The sequence below is a fragment of the Cynoglossus semilaevis genome, chromosome Z (genome assembly GCF_000523025.1).
Source record: "Cynoglossus semilaevis isolate Cse_v1.0 chromosome Z, Cse_v1.0, whole genome shotgun sequence".
Taxonomy (NCBI): Eukaryota; Metazoa; Chordata; class Actinopteri; order Pleuronectiformes; family Cynoglossidae; genus Cynoglossus; species Cynoglossus semilaevis.
Genome location: NC_024328.1, coordinates 20,089,349 through 20,107,607, shown reverse-complemented (window position 1 = coordinate 20,107,607; position 18,259 = coordinate 20,089,349). Strand labels below are relative to the sequence as shown.

Genomic DNA, 18,259 nt, shown 5'->3' with positions numbered 1-18,259 from the left:
TAGTTTCATCAGTCCACAGCACCTTATTCCAAAATGAAGCTGGCTTGTCCAAATGTGCTTTAGCATACCTCAAGTGACTCTTTTTGTGGCATGGGCGGAGAAAAGGCTTCTGCCACATTACTCTCCCATACAGCATGTCCTGCAAAGTGTGCTGAATAGTTGAATGATGCACAGGGACACCATATGCAGCAAGATCATGTTGTAGGTCTTTGGAGCTGGTCTGTGGGTTGAGTTTGACTGTTCTCACCATCCTTCGCCTCTGCTTATCTGAGATTTTTCTTGGCCTGCCACTACGGGCCTTAACTAGAACTGTGCCTGTGGCCTTCCATTTCCTCACTATGTTCCTCACAGTGGAAACTGACAACTGAAATCTCTGAGCTAGCTTTTTGTATCCTTCCCCTAAACCACGATGTTGAACAATTTTTGTTTTCAGGTCATTTGACAGTTGTTTTGAGGCTCCCATGTTGCCAGTCTTCAGAGAAGATGCAAAGGGGAACAACTTGCAACTGGCCACCTTAAATACTCTTTCTCATGATTGGCTTCACCTGTGTATGTAGGTCAAGGGTCAATGAGCTTACCAAACAATTTTTGTCTTCCAATAATTAGTGCTAAAGGTATTCAAAACAATAAAACAACAAGGGTGCCCAAATGTATGCACCTGCCTACTTTTGTTTAAATAACTTTCTGTAAATCCTATAAACTTGATTTCACTTCTTAAATATCACTGTTTGTTTGCTATGTGATATATTTAATTGAAATTGCTGTTCTGAACAACCAATGATACATAAAGGAAAATCTTGAAAATGATCAGGGGTGCCCAAACGTTTTCATACCACTGTATGTCTAACCAAATAGATATTCTCTGTGCAGTAACCCTGCCTAAATCCTGTACTGATTTAGTAATTTACCCAGAATCCACTAGCTGACATACTCACATAAATAGTATATAAATAAAGTTTTGCATTTGATGCTAAGAGCATACAGACACAGCCACTTGCTCTTAGAGTAGACAGAGGCTGGTGCATAGATAAATGGTGAAAAGGCTTTGTTCAGTCATTGCAGTGCTGACTGCACACTTATATTTAGTTCTCTGATTCATACACAGGGCAGCAGAGAAAGAGATGTCAGTGTAACTTTACCACACCACACTCCTCACAAAAGAACACATACTGTACATTCTTGTCAGTCACTGAAACGTTGACAAACTGTGAGCTGGAATGGATCTCGACTACAGAGCTCCATTTCCCTGTAGTCTCAGAATGTCATGAATGAGTCATGACATGGGTCGTGTTATAGGCTGACTGCAGCTAAAGGTTAGTGCCACTCACTCATTTGGATCAGCAGATATTGGGCATATAAGGAATGAATCACTGAAACAATGAGCAGTCATATATTCAAATGAAAGTTATTTGTTTCAACTGATTTCTTGTCATATTGTCAGCAGACAACAGTAATAAGAGTAGGATGAACAAGTTTTTAATAAATTAAAAAGCTATTTTTTGCAGCTCTGGAGTGTATAATAATTTGCAATGGATCGACAACACACACTCCAGCAGTTAGAAGATCTGCTCCACTTTGTTATATACAAAAATTTGTAGCTCTACTAGACACCTTATAAACAAAAATAAATTAAATGGGTTGGTTTACTCTTACAAATGCTAAACAAAGTATTATGTTTAAGACGTTAGACTTTGAGATTACATTTTTAGTGTATTCACTCAGGGACAAAACTGTGACGTTTCACGTGTCAAACTTAATATTATTTGAAAAATTGACTGCAATTGTGCATAATTTCCCTTCTCTCTAGATCTTGTAGAATTTTTTCATATGGAAACAAACTTTAGTTTTGTGTAAACACTGAATCTGGAACAACCAAAGCTTTATTATAAACACATGAGAAACTAAATTTGAAATAGAACACACATCAGTAGTATATGTTTCTTTATCTTTAGCCTTTTAAGTTTCTTTTAATGTAATGTTTTATTCACAGGCCAACAACAACAAAAAAAAAATAAATAAAAAAGTTTGTTCTATTACATAGCGCACACACCGCTAATACTACAAACCCTGTCTGTATATAGGGGCTATATCAGGCGTGGGCAAACTTTTTGACTCTCAGGCCACAATTGTCCTAAAATTGAACAGGGAGGCCGGCTCAGGAGCAGATAGATGAAGCTAAGATAAATGACATATAAAAGTCATGCATAAAGGCTAAAATGCTAACATACTTTTAGCATTTTCTATGCCACCTATTGAAGAAACATTTGTATTTCAGGAAAAAGGCAGAAGTATTATGATAATATAAATAAATTTGGAAAAGTTTGGTGGGCCGGATTAAAAAGCTGAACGGGCCGCATCCGGGCCGCATCCGGGCTGCATCCGGGCCTTAGTTTGCCCATGCCTGGGCTATATACTGGCGCCAAATATAATTTCACTGCAGGCCAGATTTGGCCCCCGGGCCTGAGTTTGTCTTGTATGCACTAGAAGATCACCTACACACAATTGACCCCCAAAAACCTAGGTTCCACTGAGATTTGAACTTGGATCACTGGATTCAAAGTCCAGAGTGCTAACTATTACTCTATTCAACCGTATCTGTAAAAAAAAAACAGTCCAACTATTTCACCAGAAACTAGTTTGACTGAACATGACTAAACTAAACAAACCACTGGTAGATCACAGTAATTAATACATAACTCCTGAGTCACCTTTTTCTTTAAGTTTCTCTAAATGCTTATTTTTGATCAACAACACACACTCCAGCAGACTTTTGAATAGCTTCTGCTCCACTTTGTTATATACAAAAATTCATGCTCATCTCCCACCGTCTGATAACTTTCTGCATGCTTCAACCAGTGTTTTTAGAGTACTCGCTGCGCGTTATGTTAACGCACGTCGCCACAACACAAATTCCGGGAATTGTCAGTGCAATAGTTCAAAAGATACTGAATGAAGAGGGATGATAAACAAAGCCAATACAAGTGGCAGGAGCTCTGGCTCACTCGGCAGCAGGAAATTTCAGTCTTAAGTGATACCGACGCACTGCTGACACAGCTGTGCTGGGTAATGCAAAGTAAGCTGAGATGCAGCAAGGTTATTTTGGGTCAAACAAGAGGCTGAGTGACTCCGAAACTCTTACTTTTAGGTTTTCCTTTTTTTAATTAGTGCCAATAAAAATAATCACATCTGTGTCAAGTAGAAGAATACAAAATTCAGGCAGTGTATTTAAAAGTCGTGTGGCACGATTTAAAAAAGAAAAATGACCCTGATTTTCAGACTCTAAAACGGACAGTATTTATGTTCTTATTAGTGAAATATACATGTTTAATAATTTCTCAGTTTTTATTGATTGATACATTAGTAGTTCACAGAGATTTGTTTGAATGTGAAGATTATAGATGTGTATTATAAGTCCCTTCCTTCGAACTTCTTCACAGAGAAAAAAGTGTAATTTTTTAAACTTGGTAGTTATGCTTTACTGACTGGTGAATAGTTAGAGTATTTTATTATCTCTCAATGTTATGAATTATAAATCAAACGCAGAGGGTGCTGGGGTGACAGTATTACTTCAACTTTTAATAAGCAAAAATCCCCCGCCCCTCTCCTCCCTTTGAGGCCCTTAAACTGTCAATCTTTTCATGACATATAATTTTCTTAAAATACATTTTCTGATATTCTAACAATTAATTCCTTCTGCAGATCTCCCTGGAGAATGACTATTTGGGGACTAGGCGTATTGAGACCCTGAGAAAAGAGGATTCTGATTGGCAGAAAAAAGCTCAGGAGGCAGTCCTTAGTATCCAAGAGTTTACTGTCAAATACTTTGAGATCACTGCGAGAGCTCAGAAAGGTAAGAGAGCTTAGAAAGACAGTGAAAGTATGCTGTCACTGTCTCTGCCAAGGTCAAGTCAGTAAAACAGAAGAGGAATGAACACACATACACGCACACACACACACACACACACACCACCATTGGCCTGCTTTGACCTGTGCCTGTTTTTTTTAATGCCGGGGCGAATAAGATTGAGCAGCAATGAGGCAGTGCACACATCTGCTTTTCTCACGAGGCAACAAGCATGAACTACAGATCACAACCTGTGTGACTGTAAAAGTTCATTATAATTGGTCTTGATACATGACTGGTTTCCCCTTTATGCAACATTATTGTTTAATATGAAATAAAATAACTTATAAAAACATGTATCATCAAACAAGTAAAAAAAACAAAAACCTAGTGCTACATTGGTGGCTGGCTTATATAACATCGAGCTCCGATGTTCTGTAAAGCTTGTCAAAATTAGGTCTTGTCTTGTGAATGAAATTAGTTAATTTTAGTTTATTCTTGAGAAAACAGTAGTTATATGCGTACAAAAGATACCTGAAGTGTGAAAGGAAAGTATTTTGTAGTTGTAGTTTGAGAGCAGCCACAAGAGGGCCCTGACTCACAGTAACAGAAAATTACTTCTATGCATAGAATTGATTACATTATTCTGAGTCACTGTACACCTGTTTGCCTCACATTTAGGTATGTTGGAGTGTGACATTTTTGGCACTTTTTGTGTGTGTTTCTGCAGGGGTTTATGAACGTATGAAGGTGGACCAGCGAAAGTTTGGTAAATCCTCATGGACAGCAGCGGTGGAGCGCATGGAGAGACTGCGTTATTCTGTGGCAAAGGAAACACTGCAGCTACAGAGAGCCCGGGAGATTTGCCTAGAACAGAGAAAACACACACTTCGCGAGGAGGTGTGGTACAAACAGGAGACAAACAGTATGCACTGATGCAAAAACATGGAGAGCCATGTGTCCTGTGTCCTCTTCTCTCAGATGCAGAGTCTGTGTAGCAGTGAGGATGCCATGGCCCTGCTGGACAGAATGGAGAGTCAGTACTATGAGCTTCAGCTCCAGCTCTATGACATCCAGGCAGATATACTGCAGTGTGAAGAGCTGCTCCTGACAGCCCAACTGGGTAGTATCCACAGACAAATCACAGGTGTAGTATTAGCATTTCAACAATGATGTTCTCGAAGTTAGAATATAGAACCAGTCTGAGCCAACTGAAGCCAACATTGATGTACCTCATTTTATATCAGTGTTAGTCCATTTTAAAAAACAAAATATATCACATAATGAGCAAGTACCTCAGACATTGGAGAGAATGCTCTTTTTCCTGACAGGTAGAAATATGTAGCAGTTTAAGGTAGACACTAGTTTTAACTGTGCTGCTTTTGTAAATGTCATTGTCATAGTTAACCAGTCAAATAACAGCGAACAGTATTCACTGTGTTATAACTGCTGTTTAGCACGGGAACACACAACGAGAAAACTCAGGTTCCACCGAGATTTAAACTTGGATTGCTGGATTCAGAGTCCAGAGTGCTGACCATTAGTAGCTGTTTGGGTATGGCTAGTTTGATGTTGGTTGTTTGTTATTTAAAGCCGGAATATCCTTGAATGACGTAAGGCGTTATGGTTTGAAAGCAGACATTTAGTAAACAGTCCGACTCCTTTTTATATATGAACTCAACGGCATTGATATTGAGTTGAGAGGTAATTCTCTGAACGACAATAAAAAAAGAATGACAGATTGTAGAATAATCAGTTTCAAGTCAAAGTAATCGAAATTTAATCTGTAGTACATTTTATATTCTCACTTGAATTTGATGTATTATTTTAATTTGTGAAATCATTCAGTATCCACTGCGCTGTGTATGTGAGAGTCAGACTGCGAAAAACACAGGTTCCACCGAGATTTGAACTCGGATCGCTGGATTCAGAGTCCAGAGTGCTAACCATTACACCATGGAACCATATGGACGTAAGTGAAGGGCTGCATGTGCCGTATTCACCGTGTACGTAAAACCTAGACCCTTATGTATATATTCAGCACAACACAGTATGTAAGTGTAGTAACTTTCATATCCTACATTTCCAAGCCGCTTCGTGAACGTGACATTGTTTACTAATTTTATAAAAGGTTTCCAAATGACAGCATTTCGTGCTTTCTGTTCACCTTTTAAAGTCGCGTCTCTTTATATGTGTGCACTTGTTGTCTCTAGAGCGTCAGGACGAAGTTGTTTATTATGACACCTTTGAAAGTGCAGATGACATCAAATACGACGACACATTTGAGAAAGAAGCGCTGCGCAATCTTCAGGTCAGCGCTCGACAGCTAGAAGCCAGGAGGGGGCGCATCACTGCCAAGTGCTCCTACCTGAGGAAAAAAAGGGTGTGTTTAATGTATTCACTGTCAAAGTTACCATGGGTTATGACACAGGGCATCATATCTGAATAGAAGTTTAAAAAAATATATATATATAACGATATGTTTTTGGTTTTGCATGTCTCTTCCCCACGTTTATTGATTTATATTATATATTTATTTATATTTTAACTCAACTTCTTGCAGGAAATCTGTGCTTCCAACCACACTCAGAAACAGCATGTACGTGAAAGCCTCTACAAGGATTCTCATTTACAGGTATATTTAAAATATTGACTTTATTATAGTACTGTGCAAAAAAGTTCACAATGAGATTCAAGTGTACCTCCATGACTATTTTTCAATGTTTTCTATTTTGTTTTATTTTAAACAGCATATTCTGCACATGTGTTTTTATTTTCTTATTGATTTATTTTCTACTAAATCACATTTTTCAGCTAAAAAATGAAGAAGATGAGGAGAAGAGGAACACTAGAGTCAGTCAGGAGCGACAGAGGACTCTGGACAGGCTACGTACTTTCAAACAAGTATGTCGGGGTTACATTAAAAATACCATTGAATTCTGACTGTTTTGGTAAAAACCATTATGTTCTCCTGCAGCGGTATCCAGGACAGGTGATCCTGAAGTCAACAAGGCTACGCGTGGCCCACACCAGAAGAAGAGAGCGAGAACGAAGCATGGAAATGAGCACTGTGACAGAGAGGGAAGAGTGCATCCAGACGCAGGCACAGCCGCTGTGTCTGAGCACCAGCGTTCAGACAGACCCCAGCTCCACCCTCACCACTCAGCCTGTTACAGCTTCCAAAGCCTCCCTTCCTCTGCTGCCTGTGCCTAGTCCTGCAGACTCCTCCTGTTCTCCCTGCTCCTTGTCATCGCTTCTCTCTTCCCCTATCTCCCCTCTGCCTCCCCCACCACCTCCACCTCCACTACCATCCCGTGAAAAGCTTTCACCCTCTGAGAAATCGGGTTGCCACAGACAGAAGTCAGAGGCCAAGAGCACAGCCGATGAAAGATCACTGTCCCCACTTGGACCTTTCATCCCTCGCTTCTTTGATAGCAGCCAACTGTTGAGCGCCAGGAAGAAGCTAAGGAAGACTCCAGAGTTTGATACACACAGAAAAGGTAATAAGACGCTGTAAAATAAATGGTTTTACATATATCATGTGAACTAGAGACAGATTTTGATCCACCAAAGGATGGGCTGGAATACTTGCATGACAATACCGTTTATATTTGTATATATTAATTTTATACATTTTATATTACATTTGTATTTCCTTTCAGTTTTGCAGATAAAAAAGTTAATTAAATTAAAAATGTAGGTGTCCTTGAAAAGCTAGTACATCAGAAATGTTATATTTAAACACATTTCTTAGGAGTTATTAAACATTTTCCTCTGCTGTCCTCCCGTGTCACTGCTTATAGTTAGCTCACCCATGGACGAGGTGTTGGCCTCCTTAAAGAGAGGAAGCTTCCATCTCAGGAAGGTTGACCAGGGATCCCTGCCTTCCAGCAAAAGTGACGATGACCCAAATAGCATCCTGGCTCAGATCCGTAAAGGCGTCAAATTAAGACGTGTTCCTCATAAAGAGAGAAAAGACCATGGAGAGCTGCCAGCATCTACAGACCCTCTGACCCGGAGCATTCACGAAGCTCTGCGTCGCATCAAGGAGGCCTCACCTGAGTCGGACTCAGACGATGAAGTGCTCGCTGGCCCTGAGTGGGACAGCTAGACCTTGAGGCTCTAGTGGTGAAGATATACAACCCAAAACAAATGCCAGCAACCTTTGGCTCTGCATGCACTGTACTGTACTACAATGTGGAGAGTACTGTAATGTTACACACAAACACACACTCACATACACACACAGTTCCCTGTGCCAGAGCCTGAGTCATGCTCAATATCAACTCCTTAGCAAAAGCACCCAAGGTCCACATCCACCTGTTTGTTTTGTAACACTGCGATGATCACAACATCAGCGGTTGTGTTTTGATCCTACTGTATAGCACATTGGTTTTGTCCCTGTAATCAGACTGTAAAGACACCCTGTTTACAATTTGTTTTTTGTCACTTGTGCTGATGAACAGCCCGTAATGCCCTGCCGTGGCCACATTAATATTCATAGATAGCACTCTATACTCAGCACACGGTACAGAGGCTCATTCGTGAAAACAGAACTTCATTCTGAATGGAGCGCTTAAACTTGTATGTGGAGAAAACCTGTAAACATGCAGACACAGTTTCTGTTTTGGTTTGATTGTATAATACACAGAAGTTGGTGCAGGATCATTACTAAAAGTCTGAAAATGTATGTCTTTGGGCTTTATTTGATCTACAGTAATACTAATTTTCATACTACTGTAGATTCTTTATTATATTTAGCCTTTAGAGGTCTGTCCGTGGTATCCACAGGCCACCTAAAAGAAATGGACCTATGCAGAGTTACATAATGTCAACAGATTAAAAGTGCTTGATAGGTCACTCTTTATCTGTGGCAGTCTTTGAGTTTACCTGATCTTAATTTGTTGCATCTTCATGATGTAAGTTGCTGACGCAAAAACAATCTTTTTGGCCACCTTAAAGATTAGCCAGTTATTTAAAATTGTGTCACTGGACTTAATGGATCAAAGCCTTCCCTCCCAAAGCTTGTAGTCTGAATTAATTGGAATGATTTGCAATCATAACTTCAGCCACATGGGTGTGGTGTTGCCCAGTTTTTACAGGCATTAGGAAAATCAATTGACAGTTTAGACTAATTCAGTCACAAGTCAGCACAAATACTTTCTGACTCGGACTAGAAAATGTGCACATGGAACACACCTTTGGTTTGTCACGTGTTGTTCTAGAACATTTCCTGTCTTCATCTGGCCCCACAACCTCCAACTGTCTCTGGGTGAGGGAACCATGTACCGATCCATCTGTTCAACATTGGCATATGGGCAGGCTTGCTGGAGATGCAACGAGTCACTTCATGGTTTTCCAATTTGTTGCCACTTCTTTAACTTAAAGCTGGGCACTCAGAGTGGAGGTTGTCGGAGTTGAAAGCCATTGAGTGATTCTCATGAAAACTCGTTTTCACAGATTAAAGACATGGAGTTTTTTGAAAAATTGTATCAACATATCTTCTTTTTAACCATTTTAACGTGGTTATGATTGTTGTTTTTAAAATGTAAATTTCCTTTTCAACATATTTTCCAAAACATGTCCTTGAAAATCTCATTAGCGCAATGGCCTGAAAACATCAAGACCATTCAGAAAGCCAAACGCATTCACTCTTTTTTCTACTTTTTTTTCTCATTCCCACAACGGCATTGGCAATCTCTAACCCAATAGTTTTAATAATTCATTGAAATGTGACATGTTTTCAAAATGATTTAGTAAGCACTTGATATACATGTTCTACACATGCGTTTTAAAACAAACTACTATTTTTCTATTTATTAAATTAACCTTAAATTCACACCTGTTTTGGTAATGATTAATGTATTTCAGAAATTACAATGCATGTTTCAGTTTTCTTAAAAACTCTTAAGAAATACCAACCAAACCAAAACAACATATACATGTAAAAAATAACACAGCATTTTTAACAAAACACAATCAAAATATAAGAAGGGGGAAAAATAAGGAAAAAAACTAACATGACCATGTTATGAAAAATGCCTCAAGTTTATGCTCCAAAACATGCTGCCAAGTGAATAATTTGTGCTAAAAAAATCCAAAAATGATCCTGTCTGAACATGTCAAAATATATCAAAATATATCAAAAACGAGGAAGACTATAGTTTTACTACTATCGAAAAATGCAAAGAAAGTGAATAATTTGCCAAGCGAATAATTTCTGCTAAAACCTACAAAATATACTACTTTTGGTGATATTTTCAATATGTCAAAATATCACAAATATCAAAGGGTCATTTTTTTGGCCCAAATTTGTTTCACTAAGAACATTAGAACATTAAAAAAAATGTGAAAAGCTAGCTGTATGGGTAATGATAATCAAAACTGTCATGTATGACAATAGAAAGTTTAACTTTTAACATAGATGGAAAAAGAAATCGTCTTACCTGGTAGCCATCTTGATAGTGTTTACTCATGTGTTGCATCATACAAAATCGAACTTTATTGACAACTATCTTTCCATGTGTAAAACGTCACTCAAATATGTAGCAGAGGATAAGAACTTAAGTCATGGACACTTTATTTTTCCTCTATTCTTTCATTGTTATTAAACATATAAATGTAATTAGTAATATATCTGTCATTGCAAAACATCCATTAGAGTGTCCATTACTTTTTTCTTTGACATATTTTTAGTTCTTCCTTTCCTTTCAGCTTTGTTCCTTTTTTCAGGGGTTGCCACAGCAAATCATTGATTTCCATCTCTCCCTGTTCTCTGCATCTTCTACTCTGACTCCAACTATCTGCATGTCCTCCCTCACTGCATCCATATATCTCCTCTTTGGTCTTCCTCTTTGTCTCTCTAACATTCTTCTACCAATGTATCCACTGTCCCTCCTCTGCACATGTCCAAACCATCTCAATCTGGCTTCTCTAGCTTTTTCTCCAAACCTTCCTGTCTGTGTTGTCCCTCTAATGACCTCATTCCTGATCCTGTCCATTCTTGTCACTCCTAAAGAGAATCTTAGCATCTTTAACTCTGCCACCTCCAGCTCCGCCTCCTGTCCTCTGCCTATTGCTACCGTCTCTAAACCATACACCATGGCTGGTCTCACCACCGTCCTGTAAACTTTTCCCTTCACCTTAGCTGACACTCTTCTGTCACAGATCACTCCTGACACTTTTCTCCAGCTGTTCCATACTGCCTGTACTCTATTCTTCACCTCTTTTCCACAGTCTCCTCTGCTCTGAACAGTTGATCCTAAGTACCTAAACTCCTGCACCTTCACCACCTCTGCTCCTTGTTCTATGACATTTTGTTTAATCTATTAAAATAACAACATGACAAATTCAGACAAATCTGGACACATTGAGGTAATGAGAAAGTTGTCATAAAATCAATCAAATCCAATTAAAATTAATTTCTATATTAAAATTGCTCTTTGGTCGTATAGAGAAAATAATTTGCTTTATATTATTATTTTTTGTCAATTTACTAAAATGCATGTTTTTGTAACTAAAATCATAACTGATTGTAATGACTGATTACTGTCATGTGAATGACCCCATTAGAGCAAAGCTAATGGAGTTTATTGGTCAGTGTCAGCTGCTTTTGGAACGCGTGGGCTGACACAGTCGGAGGTTCCCAAACGTGTGTGGGATAGAGGTGGCAGAGCTGTGATAATGGTCACGCTTGTTTGAATGATGGATGGTGAGTAGGAGGCCAGATTCTCTGGGAACTGCAGGCAGCCACCGTGGGCTGTAGAGCAGGCTGTTGTGATTGATGCTGTTCTCTCTGCCATCTCATTCACTTTCTCTCTTCTCCTTTGTTTCATCTTCCCTAATTCCTTCCAATGCACTGTGTAGGGATACCAAGTGGGAGGTCACTTACTGAGTCAAAGGTGAAACTTTCTCAGAAATCCATGAAAATGCTCTTATCATGCAAATCATGTCCATTTTTATGGTCAAAATTCAGAAAAAAATATACGTTTTTGGTACACCAATCTTTGATCACACTAACATACTATACTAATCATTTTCATGAACTATTCATCACATTAATATATTAATATTATTACTATTACTATTACTATTATTATTACTATTATTACTACTACTACTGTTACCAAGATTCTGAAAAAAATTCTTCAAACCATAAATAGAAATGCACTAATCTGCCTTAAAATACATAGCTATGTTCTTTTTATGGTTAAAATCCCGAATAAAAAACTTTTTTTGTACATCAAACATTGATCAAAAGTAACATACTATATTAATAATTTCATGAAAAAGTCTTTTGTATGTATTCCATCAAGAGGAAAGTACCAAGTACTAATGCAGCACCCTGTTTCACAGGTAACAATCTGTCCTCAGAACACACACCTGATTTTCCCTATTTTGGATTAGCACAACCCACAGATTAAATACTACTAGAAAGCATAGGTCCAGTGGTTTGCTATTTATTTAATTTTGAGAGTTTCATTTACAGCCAGTAACACTGATAAGTATTATTATTATTATTAATAATTATTAATTTTTCTTGTGTCCCCCATGTTCTCCTTCTCAGCTCCTAGTGCTTTCTCATTATAAATAAGGGTTTATAGGTTTTTCATGTGATCTTCGCCTTTTTCTACACACCGCTTGTCCTTGCAATGATTTTCATCTTGTCCCAGAATGTGAGTATTAATGAATATGAGGAAAAGTTGGCACAAGTCGTGTAGTACACGCACACATACTCACGCACACATGCACGCACACACACACCCACACACGCACACACACACAGACACACACACAGACACAAAGACATATTGGGTCTAGGTGACCCCCAGGTTGAAGGACCGCACAAGGGTTAACATGAAAAGAGTCATTTTTATCTATTTAGCAGCAAATAAAATTCACCAAGAGCAACACTATTTCCACTGTTTAAGTGAAGGTAATAGTGCAATGTATGAAGTTTTAAGTGTTGGCTAAAAATACTTGAAGACTGGATGGAAAACCCACAAATGTATTTGTTTTTTCGAAAACAACATTTGGATCATTTACAAACTTGACATAAAAGGGAAGCCAATACAAGGGGGCTGAAAAGGGTCGAGGTCAGGGGTGTGCAACTTGTGGCTCAAGTGCCCTTGGAAAATTATAACGTAAGATAGAAAAAGACAAATAAAATGCGATTTTCCGTGAGTTCAGATGAGCGATCTGAAAAGAATGTGCTTGTTGATAAAAATAGCAGTATATAAATGAAAACCTCCACTCCTACATCTTCCTTTATATATTTATTTTTCACAGCCTGGCCTGGCATTTGATTGGATTAAAACCTTTGTGAAAGCAGATTTGGAGATTGTCTGTTTCACTGTTGACTAAACTTTTTAAATCAACAAAAGAAGAAAACAAAATGTTACACCTTGAACTGTGTGATATTTGAATATATAAAACATTTCTTGGTTCACAGAGGTGTTTGTTGGCTGTTTAGCTCAGTCCACACACAGACAGCTTTCATCGGCATTTGGTAAATTCTTTTACCTTCAAACCCACACGTCTCACCAATCTACAAACATCTGTAGCCTGAGGTACCTCTTTAATTTCATGAGTTCAAAATTACTTTAAATAGTCAAAAATATTGCCAGTCTTTTCATACCTCTAAATACAATAATAATAATATTCATAATAATACCTACAGTTAAAGACCATAAATTACAAAACAGGAGAATGAAAAGCTCATATCCACTACTGTACAAAGGCATTCATGAACAACAGCATTATTAACAGACATAAATTAACAGATTTCCATCTCCGTCATTTCACTTTCAAAGTTAAACCAGGAAGAAAAACATTGGTAACATTCCTCTAACAGTGAGTCGTATTGCTGTGCATTAACCAGCGTAAAAGGGGACCAGGATCTTTAATGTTTGTTAATATGTTCAACATATCATTACTAGTATTACGCAACATGGCCTGATACCTTATAATACACCACTTTTAAGTCATATATTTCACATATACAACAAATAGTATTAGATGTGTTGTTCCTACATGCAACAACATACCTCTGTTGTAGTTGATCACTTCCATAAATTACTCCAGTCCACCTAATAATCTACTCCAGATTATTAGGTGCTCTGAGTTTTGAATGATTCCGCAGAACCAGGTGTCTGTCTTTTACACATGCTGCCCCTCGATGTTGGAACTGTTGGAGAAGCTGAACATGTAATTGGGTAAAGTAGTAATTAGGAAACAGATTCTTCCTAATTTGCAACTGAACGTGGAAGCTGATTTTTGCAGCATGAGAGGCTAAAGCTGCTTGTGAGTCCCTGGTCACAGTAGTAGGATTCTTCTCTAACAGGACACACCGGCTTTCCAAAGACTATTACTGTGATTGATTATCTTTTTATAAGCAAATACGATTTCCAAAACAGTCACCAGTAAGCATGGTAATTAAGGAACCTCTTTGAATGTTTGGTAAGTCTTCAACTGCCTCTGTTGCAGGAATCAATTAGACAAATGGGTTTTGTTCTCTTTTCTTCCTCTACTAGAGAATCTTTTTATTTATTTATTTTTGAAAATCTACCAACTTTTTATAAGAATCATGTGATTTTCAACTGTCATTACTCTGTGACCTCAACAACAACAAATTAGTCTTTTGGACAGTTATCTCAGATGTATCCATTGGTAAAGACTTCATCCCTTTAGTCTACACCTTTCCACTGGTTAAAACACAACAATAAGGCAGGTTGTTACTGCATTCACATTAATTATCCAGTCGTTTAAATTGTCACTATGAGTAAAAAGTGTGTCCTCTATAGTTCTATATTTATATTGTCAGTGTTATAATCTATGTATAAAAAAGATGAATAAAAACTGAGTAGAGCTCTGAATTTACCCGAGATGAGTGAACAATTTCACTGAGGTGGAGATTCACAAAAAAAGAAAAAAAGAAAAAGAAAACATGTAGATGGCGCTCCAAAAGCCCTTTGTGATGCTCTTCGATGAGACAGGGCTGCCACACAGGTTAGCGGTCGACAGTCTTACACTCTGGGTCAAACACAGGGATGGATTAAGCTGCGTTTGACCTCTCTGCATGAGTCCACTGAGTAGAATACCTGATAGAGTTACATAGAGGTGTTGCACAGAGCCTGTCTGGTATTGCTCAGTGCGTGCATGTCGGCCTTTGTGTCCAAAAAAACCTTTTCTCCCACTGCACAAAACACACACACACCCACTGACACACAATAATATTCTTATTTACAAAGATGTGTCCGCTTATGTGTGCTTTGAAGGCACACGTTAGGTCAAATGGTTAGGCCTTGTGTCAGGGACACACACCACACTGAGCTTGGCAGGAAGACAGGTCACTTTTCTGAGACGGTGGAAGCAGTCTGGATACAGGAATCCTCATGTCGGGTTGAACAAGAGCATACAGCATTAAAAACTTCTGTGTGGCATAAACAACACCTCTGGAAGATTTCACGCTCATCTATCAACTGGGATTGTTTGGAATAAACTCTAGGTGCCGCGTTTCATTTTCTTTTAAGCTCCATTTTCTGGAAGCCTTCTGTGTCACATTCCATAATTCCCTGTTTCCAGTGACTCTCCTTTTGGCAGCCGAGCTCAAACGTGGGACTCTCTCCATTCAGCACGTCTCTATACAGAATGTCACTTTGGATCAAAGCATCTGCTAAATAGAGTATAGTATTTTTTTTTATTGTTATTATTCTTTTAGAGGGGAAATTTGGCAGCTTTGGCGCAGTTCTCTCTAAGTCTTACCAGCAAATATTTTCACGTGACTTTCCAACATTCTCCTTACATGGAAGGGCAGTTAAGAGATGAAAACAAGCTTGTGTGATGAGGCAGTCTGGGTGTAGTTCTCCCTGTCAGACAGCAGATGACACTGAGGCACAGTTCTTAAGTTAACTCTTGAGTGAATATGTTTAATAGTGTGTCTATGTGTTGTGGGTGTGTGCACCAGTGCAGGCTGGAACCAACCAAGGTCTACGACTACACCAGCCAATCAGAAGGCAAGATGAGGTAGCGCCTGCATGGTGAACTAGCTGCACCGTTTTTGAGCATATTTAAAATCGGGCAGTGCAGTGTCTCAGTTTGAATGGGTGAAGGAGAAATGTGAGGCATTGTGGGTAGGATTGATTTTGTTGAGATAGAGGTGTGAGGGTACTTAAATTATTATATGGCTCTGTCTGTGGAGATCGGGCAGCTCAGTCTCTAACTGGCCTCCTCTATAAGACGAGCCAGAGTGTCTCTGAGCTCTGTCAGCTCAAAGATCTTGCCGTCCAGCAACTCCAGCAGTGTTCGCAGGCTCTTCCTGAAATTCTCCTGCTCCTCCTGGTTCTCCTCTAATCGCTGCTCTGCTCCTGCCAGCGGTGGGGGGGGGGGGGGGGGGGGGGGGGGGACAGAATTTTTGACAGTTTTTAGGTGGATTTTTATTCCCGATGAATTACACAGATAAATTTCACTTGAAGTCTCACTCACTTCAAGTTTCTGGGTTAAAGTGTCTTTCTGCTCCATGAGGTCATTCATGGTTTCTAACTCTTCTTTCAACTTTTCCATTTCCTGAAGGGTACAACAAGTTTAATAGAGCATACATAAATCCACACACGCACACACGCACACATACACAAACCTCTTCTTTATCCCTCAGTGTGTTCTCCAGCTCCTCTATGGTTTGGTTGAGTTCTGTTTTTTGTGATTTGATCACTGGAGTCTGGGTACTCTGACACTCCAGCTCTGTCACCTGGAGAAAAGACAAGAACATTGATTTTGTTTATTTCTACATAAAAAAAAGTGAATGATGTTTGGAAATCATTTTTTCATCATTCATTTCATCATTTTGTCACTTTTCATAGCTTTTCATATTTAAACAATTTCCTCCAGATTTCAAAAAAGTATTTTTGTCTCTGATCAATTTAAAATTTGACCTAATATGTCAAACGCATTTTCATTCGAATTGTCCAACTGTATCAACTTACATATTGTTACATTTATGTCCATACATTGCCCTTTTCCCTGATCTCGTATTTTTGGTCTCTCAATTATGGCTTTTCTTATAGTTAAGATTACATAAGTGTAGTATAATTAGTAAAAAATACTAATATATTATATATTATAATATTTTCATTACTTTTATTTATTTATTTTGTTTATTACTTTTTATCTTAGAAGCCTCCACTTTGTTTTTTCAGAATTCTATGGCTGCATTCTGTTATACAGACACCTTTTCTCCCCTGGTAGAATTGACTGTCTACTCAACCTGTACTTAACGTGACTTAACCTCATCTAGACGATTTCTCCTGATATTTCTGAAAACAAATCACATACAACAAGCGGTCCTTCCTGTTTATCCTCTCTCACCCGTTTGTGTAGTCTCTCGGCCTCCTCCTGGTAGGCAGCCAGTTGCTGTTTCCACTGTTTGACATTAGCAGTGGACTCCAGCAGAGCTGCTGTTAGCTTAGCATTGTTCCCCTTCAGTGCCTCCAACTCTGCTTCCCAGTGTTTTGTCATGGCGGGGCTGGAAAATATAAATATATATAATAAAGTAATAAAATATTTTTTATTGTGAATGTGAAGAATGCAACCCTGTGATGACTCAGCAAAATCTGCACTCAAAACAAAACTTGGATGTTCTGGATATTTATTTGTATAATATACACAGACACACACACTTATTTTTGCAACCAGTTGTTAAAGTTATGGTGGAAAAAAAATCAGGACTATAAAGTGGACTATATTTTGCTATGCTATATTTTGATTGTTTGAGCTCTCCAAAGAAATTAGATGCACATTCCTTCATTCAGCCGGCAGCTTTGTTTAAGTCTAGGCTCAAACCTTTACCAAGGTCAAAGTAAAACACATTTTAAGCACTTTTAAGGTCACTTTCATAAGTAAAACACCACCTTACAGCTCTAGTTTTAGGGGGCAGTTCATGGTTACACTTTAACACAGAGTCTAAGGTTTTGTTCAAATGGAGCAAGTTCCATAGTTACATTTGACAAAAAAACACTCAGCAAGCAACTGAAATACCTTTATCATCTGATATCAAGTGTAGACATGATTTATAATTTTATGAAAAATGTTAATAACAATAACGGATCTTGTATAATAGAATGAAACAACTCAGGGGTTCAACACACCAACACAAAGGTAAAGACAAAAACTGACAAGGTCTTCAGCAGACCCTCGGACTGAAGGTCAGAACTTCCTAGACAGAAAAGCCGTAAAAGCATCAGTCTGCCTCATCATGTAATCTGAGATTATTTCCTCAGTTTGGTTGCTGCCTAATCCTGTCCAGCTACTCACAAATGAGAAAAACTAGATGCGAGAGAGAAGGCAAGTGATTGAACGTAATTGTATTATATGATAGAGTGGCATGTGTGGGAGGAAATGGCTGATGGGGGGGGGGGGGGG

The 18,259-nt window shown here is 38.5% G+C and overlaps 2 protein-coding genes and 1 non-coding gene across 5 annotated transcripts in view; 1 reads left to right on the top strand and 2 right to left on the bottom strand.

Moving 5' to 3' along the window:
• Positions 1–9,331, top strand: part of LOC103398284 (junction-mediating and -regulatory protein-like) — a 14,936-nt gene extending 5,605 nt beyond the window's left edge. The window contains exons 3-10 of the mRNA XM_008336847.3: positions 3,700–3,850; positions 4,575–4,744; positions 4,826–4,991; positions 6,058–6,227; positions 6,408–6,479; positions 6,659–6,748; positions 6,822–7,344; positions 7,648–9,331. Of these exons, the coding sequence (XP_008335069.1) occupies positions 3,700–3,850; positions 4,575–4,744; positions 4,826–4,991; positions 6,058–6,227; positions 6,408–6,479; positions 6,659–6,748; positions 6,822–7,344; positions 7,648–7,955 (1,650 nt within the window). The 3' untranslated portion in view covers positions 7,956–9,331. The remainder of the gene's footprint in view (positions 1–3,699; positions 3,851–4,574; positions 4,745–4,825; positions 4,992–6,057; positions 6,228–6,407; positions 6,480–6,658; positions 6,749–6,821; positions 7,345–7,647) is intronic.
• trnaq-cug (transfer RNA glutamine (anticodon CUG)) lies at positions 5,737–5,808 on the bottom strand. The gene has a single exon. It is a non-coding gene; the product is annotated as a tRNA-Gln (tRNA).
• Positions 9,332–12,626: 3,295 nt separating the features above from the next.
• homer1b (homer scaffold protein 1b) overlaps positions 12,627–18,259 on the bottom strand; it is a 28,406-nt gene continuing 22,773 nt past the window's right edge. For 2 of the 3 annotated variants that reach the window (XM_017043266.2, XM_008336845.3), the window contains 3 exons: positions 17,207–17,363; positions 16,479–16,589; positions 12,627–16,408 (listed from right to left, as the gene is read on the bottom strand). In XM_017043266.2, the coding sequence (XP_016898755.1) occupies positions 16,061–16,408; positions 16,479–16,589; positions 17,207–17,363 (616 nt within the window). In that variant the 3' untranslated portion in view covers positions 12,627–16,060. The remainder of the gene's footprint in view (positions 16,409–16,478; positions 16,590–17,206; positions 17,364–18,259) is intronic. The other variant, XR_003048955.1, reaches the window with a different exon arrangement.